Source organism: Cibotium barometz, chromosome 1 (genome assembly GCF_041138505.1).
Source record: "Cibotium barometz isolate CiBa-2024 chromosome 1, ASM4113850v1, whole genome shotgun sequence".
In the NCBI taxonomy this organism is placed as follows: domain Eukaryota; kingdom Viridiplantae; phylum Streptophyta; class Polypodiopsida; order Cyatheales; family Cibotiaceae; genus Cibotium; species Cibotium barometz.
In genome coordinates, this window is record NC_141046.1 from 64,974,756 (window position 1) to 64,981,101 (window position 6,346).

General features: G+C 44.0%; 1 protein-coding gene across 1 annotated transcript in view; it reads left to right on the plus strand.

The window, feature by feature from the left end:
* Positions 1-5,602, plus strand: part of LOC147642322 (uncharacterized) — a 42,029-nt gene extending 36,427 nt beyond the window's left edge. The window contains exons 7-14 of the mRNA XM_086805148.1: positions 3,059-3,278; positions 3,368-3,577; positions 3,887-4,033; positions 4,327-4,457; positions 4,567-4,717; positions 4,809-4,923; positions 5,180-5,308; positions 5,446-5,602. Coding sequence (XP_086661274.1) covers positions 3,059-3,278; positions 3,368-3,577; positions 3,887-4,033; positions 4,327-4,457; positions 4,567-4,717; positions 4,809-4,923; positions 5,180-5,308; positions 5,446-5,450 — 1,108 coding nt within the window. The 3' untranslated portion in view covers positions 5,451-5,602. The remainder of the gene's footprint in view (positions 1-3,058; positions 3,279-3,367; positions 3,578-3,886; positions 4,034-4,326; positions 4,458-4,566; positions 4,718-4,808; positions 4,924-5,179; positions 5,309-5,445) is intronic.
* The last annotated feature ends 744 nt before the right edge of the window (positions 5,603-6,346 follow it).

Genomic DNA, 6,346 nt, shown 5'->3' on the forward strand with positions numbered 1-6,346 from the left:
AAGAAAAACAGAAAAAAAGAAGAGGTTAAGAAAGCTGGAAGTCTAGCTTTTTTAAGCTTTTAATACTTTGCCTTTTTTACAGCATGGTCCTTAGTTTTTTAAAGAAAAAACTTAACCCTATGCTTTTATAAGGCTCAGGCCTTAGCTTTTTAAAAGCTTTGCTTTCTTAAATAAAAACGTGGCCTCGTGCTTATTTCAAGGACACAAAAAATAACTGGCTTTTTTATTCACTCTCTCTCTCTACCTGTGTATGCATTTCAACGCTCTGGGTGCTGACCACAGAGGATATTGAGGAGATCCGCCAGTGTCCGATGCGGCACATACTATGAGATGGAGGCACCTCCATAGTGTACCCCTCCGTCCCACATGATATTGTATCCCCTCACTATATTCCACTCACCTCCATAGCGTACCCCCCCCCTCGCTATATTCCAGTTCCAGTTTCATTTTCTAGGTACCAGTAGTATCATCTTTATTTTTCATTTTTTGGGTTTTTTTATCCAGACATTGTATCAGATCCACCATGATGTAACTTTTGGTCTCATAGGTCATTATGGCCTTTTGAAGACGTTAATATAACATTTCATTTCATTTCATTTCTCTCTCTCTCTCTCTCTTTGGTGTATGAAAGCACCATATGTCTAGTGCTTTGCCCTCTTCTCCTTGCGTGTACTCTGCCATGGCATGGGCGTTGACCTTGGGGCCCCTTGTTGGCCTGCTGCCCATGCCTGGGCTGCTTGGGTGCCCTGCGTACCCTGCTGTGCACACAGGCTTTGATAGAATGTGCAGCGGAAGAAGGGAAAGTGGAAACACAGGAGAGAGAGTGATGGAGAGGAAACACAGGTGAGAACTTGCTCTCAATATCATCATCCAAAGGAATACATGTCCCGAGCAAGAGGGGAGAAGACCTCGTATGTGAGGGACTGTAGCAAACAATGCTAAGCAAGCAGTGAAGAATGAGGGAGGCAAGCTAGCTATATATATGCCCATATGTAGGCAGCCGACTAGGGAATAAATCCTCCAGGACTGGGAAAAATACCCAAGACTCCATAAAATGGGGAATAATATGGGAAAACATATGTGAGGGGTGACCAGCCCCTCTAGCTAACATGGTCAGCCCTAGAGGCTAAAATAGGACACGAAACAGGAAGCCAACAAAAAGGAGATGATGTCTAAGAGGCTTCACGTCCCTTGTGGCCCTGTTCGCGTGCGCTCTCTATTATTGTGCACAGCCCTACTGGCTGGCCACCGATTGGCCGGTCCAGCTGTCCCTCTGGGGGTGGTCAAAGAACCTTTACCCATTGGTTGTGGCCACTCAGAACCGGCTGCCAGGGCCAAGGCCACTTGAGGCATTACCATGGGTGTCTGGCCACCTTCGCTGGCCACCTTGGCTGAATGGCCTACTGTACCTGAGCCATCCCATACTAGATGCTAGCTTAACTTGCCACCGGGCTGGCTACTACCATCGGTGACTTCTCCTCCATGCTTTCCCGGACTGCTTCTTCGCCAACCTTGGCTACCAAACATAGACAAAACCGAGGGGTGAAGAGAAGCTCAGTCTCTTTCCTTGCAGACGAGAAGAATCACTCCCAGCCATACGCTTTTTGTCCCTTGCTTTCTTCTTGCGTGCTTTTCTTGCACACCCATGTGAGAGTACTTTCTTGTACATCCCACACCTCGGGCTCATGCTTTGTTAGACCCAGGCTTTGATACCAATGTAAGGTCTTCACAAGACCATACCTATGGATTATCTTACACAGAACCACTGTGGATCGGGATAGAGGACATACTTGAGAAACCCTAGCAAGGTTTCCATAGACCTGAACGTCAAACACGTCGCGTGATGGCGATAGATTGTGGCTAGCAACTCACCACCCAACCATAGGTTCGGTACCTCGAACCACCCCCGAGCCTGAGGTAGATTGCTGCGAGCATGCCAATCATTGATGACCGCAACCCGGCGTCCCATACCACCAAGCTTAAGCCACCCGTTGACAGCTCCATGGCCGAGAGACCATGCACGCTCCATAGTAGCCCCATGCTACTGTGTGGCTCCTTGATCTCGTGTGTCTAATAAGTGATCCTAGGTCCCTTACATAGTAATAACCCCGCTATAAGTGGCTGGCTTTTATTTATAAAGCTTTCTTGCTTTATTTGTAAGTATTAGCCTTAGGTTATTAGTTAGAAGGTCTTAGCCAATCTAGACCTCTTCTTGCTAGCGCCCTTAGCCCACGTGTGAACCCTCCAAGTTCCCATGCCCTTGGCTAAGCCCTAACCCTAATCTTGGGTTAGTCCACGTGTTAATTCCGCGTGTTCCCCGCCCTAGCCCTAGGTCAGTCGTGACATAACAATGACCCACTTTATGTAGGCCAGTATTTATATTCTTTTGTGCAATGGCAATTAGACTTAACTTCATGGTGCAAGAGGGAACCAATTAGGGTCAGTTGGTCACGTTTGCATAAAGCAATGCATGAGCTAGCAGGACCAAAATTTGCATGTTAGATCTATACTAATAAAAAAATCCTACTGGTTTGTAATAAATATTTTTCCATCCCTTTCCCGAGTGGCTATAGTACACTCTACTGGCACGAGAAGTCAGTTCAAATCCCAACCTCTCTCCCTCTCTCTCTCTCTCTCTCTCTCTCTGTGTGTCTCTACTGGGGGCTGATGCTGCTCTCATGTTTCTATGTTCCTAGTATTCCATGATGCGTTTCCATGGACAGCTTTGTATCACCCAATGAGATAACTATGTTTATGTTTTGTTTCTGTTTTATTTTCCATTCCATGATGAGATATGCCATGGACATTATTGTATCACTTTGGTCTCATAGGCCCATTGGGTCTTTAGTAGACGCTTAATATATCTTTCTTTCTTTCTTCTCTCTCTCTCATACACACACGTGTATGTGACATACGCATATACATGTGTGTGTGGGGGGGGGGGGGGGGGGGGGGGGGGCGGCAATAGTTTCTACTTGTTTTGGTTGTAATGAATAATCTTTGCAATGTTTACCTACTTTTTTAGATTGATCATGATTTTTTATCATGATGTTGACAGTGTCACTTTCCGACCCATGATCAATCCGCAATGGAATCCAGGCAATGTCTATGGCCATGACGGGCCTCATAAAGGCAATGTATTCAGTCGACTTTTACAGTATGCCGCAAAACTAGCTGAAAAGAAGCAGAAGTGGCAGGACGATGAGGTGAAACTCGTTGATCCTACAACAGGGCAAGAGCTCTTCCGGCCTCAAACAGGGCGCAAACCTTACGCTGAGGTGGTGGATCGAATGACGGTTCATGTATTTATCAGTTGATGTTTTATTGATGGAATGGATGGAAACTCAAAATATATGTTGCTTTGCAGAGAAATTCAGATGCTATACCCATAGGTGACTTTCTGTATCAACTCAAGTTCACACTTGATAGCAAGAAGCGCACACTTGTGGACAGAAACATCCAAAAAGCAAAAGAGCTGGCTAATTGTCAATATGTTAGCTCGAAGTCATCCAAGCTACTTGACAGGATAAAAACGCGAAGCGTTCAAGAGATTTTTGATTATCTTGATACAGATAAGGTGTGCATATGTGGATTTAGTTCTCAATTTCTCCAATGTGGGAGTTATTAGTGGTATGCTAGAAGATCAAATTTAGAAGTTTGAAACCTTCTGCGTTAGACTCAACATCATCATCAATGATACTGAGACATCGAATCACTCACTAATTGTTAATTTTAAATGGTTAGTTTTAGGAATAGCTGTGTTCCTGATTGTTCAGTAATTAACCTGAGAATCAATCTCTCTCTCTCTCTCTCAATCAACAAAATCATCAAGTTTCCATTTCCATCAAACACATTGAACAAGATCATAAAAATGTTGGATGTGCAGGATGGTTATATTGATTTAACCCAAGCTGATACTAATAAGTTATCAAATGAAGTTGCGGAGGATATAAATGAAGTAAGGGAGCTTGGCTCTGCCTTTGAAAGGCGTCTTTCTTATGATAAATTTGCAACTCTCATGATGTCTGTTCAGGTATGTTATTGACCCTCTTCTTTGCCTCTGCTTGCATGCACGTGCACGTCGGGGCGCCTGAAGTGATTGATTAGCTTGGCACCTGATCTCTCATCACTCAACCTTGGGGGCTATTTGCCTAACTAGAAAGAAAGTCCACGCCCTCGTCCCTCTTTTCCCACACTAATGTTATGATTCATGCAAAAGAACAATTTATACAAGTTGATTGCCATATACTTAGCTTCATTCTTTGTTGCACATCAAATATACGCTGTTCATGGTTTTTGGTTCCATTTTTACCATTATTGTTGCAGATGAAGAAAAAAAGGGGAACTCATTTGGTGCTTAAGCCTTGCAAAAAGCATTCAGAGGCAGAAAAGTTTCCATTCAAGTTTAAAGTGGATCGCCATTCTTGTCAATTAGCACCTTGTCGAAGAAAACCAGGGTATGATGTTTTTGGGATGTAGGTCTGAGCTCAGGTATAGAACCATTGCATGCTTAGCCATTACAACTGTTAAGAGCTTACGAGATTAAAAGTTGAATGCTCTTTTCAGCAATAGCAGCCATTGGTATAGATTGGTGTTATCAGACAGAGAGAGAAGACAAGCCAAGATAGAAGCCTTAAGGAAGGAAAAGGAGAATCAGGAACTTGGGGAGTGTACTTTTAGACCTTCACTACACAAGGACTGTAAAGGACCAGCTAGGGTATGGTTTCCTTGTCTGTATGTTTTCTTTTTTGGACTTACGATGCACACATTGACATAACACACATGCTTGTTTTCTGGCTCTTGAAAAGTTTATTCATGGGGGCCCAATTAGCAGTCATATTTCTCCTCAGTCTACTGTTGTGGAAAAGGAGCAACAGGAGATTCATGGCTTTATATTCCAAGAAGTTGATATGGAAGGGCCTGGTATGTCATTTCGAATTCTCAAAGCCAATCATATTAGTAAGCATGGACATAAACATCTGTCTCAGGGTCTTCACAGGCATCTCCCCCACCCACCATTGGACAGGGGAGATCCCCCTGCCCATTAGGTGACATCTCTTCTTACTGTACACGATATAATTCTTTGCTTTTGCTTATCATTCCCTGTATCCAAGAGACCAATTCAAGCTTAGTTCAAAACTCAAGCTTCTAACATCAATTTTTGTGCCTCTTTGTGCAGTACATACAGAATCAGCAGCCGCTGCCGATTCACCTTCACCATTAAGCTTGCTGAAATCATTAAAACGAATGGTTTCAAGATCAACAGAACGCCAAGAGGAGAAGCCCTCATCCACCAGCGATGGTAAAGGTAATGGATTTTATTTGAGTGATATGCCTGAGGTGTAGCCAGCCATTAACGAACTTACAAGCTGGGCTATTCACGTGGAGCTTGTTGACATTAAAAAGGCGACTCACAAGTTTTTGAACAAGGTCCTTGTCCAGCAGGTTGATTTAGAAGGGCAAGAACTGGTTTGTATACTACCATACTGAATGGCTCCCTTGGGCCTTGTGTAAAAGTCTATTGAGGGGCATCCTGTCAGCAGATTATGCTAAAGGAAACAAAGAAATGTAGTTGTTTGCCCCTTGGCTGCAGCTTTCTCAACCACTTTCTTTCTGATCTTATTATTTTGAGCCTTAATGGTGGGGCATCCCTCATGTCAACAATCAGACCAGCTGCTCTCTCTCTCTCTCTCTCTCTCTCTCTCACACACACACACACCCACCCACCGCCACCCTTTTTCTGTCAAAGTATGCAGCCTGAGTGCGACACAATGATGCCTCATTTCAGCTCATCTTATACTTACAAACGATGTGTTCTCAATAGAAAACAGATAACTGTTTCCATGATTAGCCTTGTCTTCATCCATGCATCTAGCACCACAAGGGGTAGAGAATTGCTGCGACAACACAAGGCATATTCTCAGTTGGATGACAATCCTTGGCCTCTCCCAAGGACTTGTTCGGATGAGAGCGGTCCCCAAAAAGCTGTCCAGGCGGAAATCTACCCGAAACCATGTGCGTCTGTATGGTGTGTTCAGAAGGGGCAGAAACTGACGGCGAACACACTGAGCAGAAAAATGGCGGGGCATACCAAGCCATGCTTTGAATGACAGAGGAAACGTAGGTAGATATCATTGTTGGCGCACATGGCTTGTCTGATTGGTTGGCTGGCAGTGGGCACACCAGCTCAGCAATCCAGCGGCAGTTCTGCTGGACGGTAGTGAACTACACGTTGCAGGAGGAGCGATTTGATTTGATGATTGCAGTTTTCTTTATTTCCCAGCCTTAGATGCAAATTGCAATGCCATTTTTTCTTTTAAAAAATAAAATAAAATTGCGCAACTAA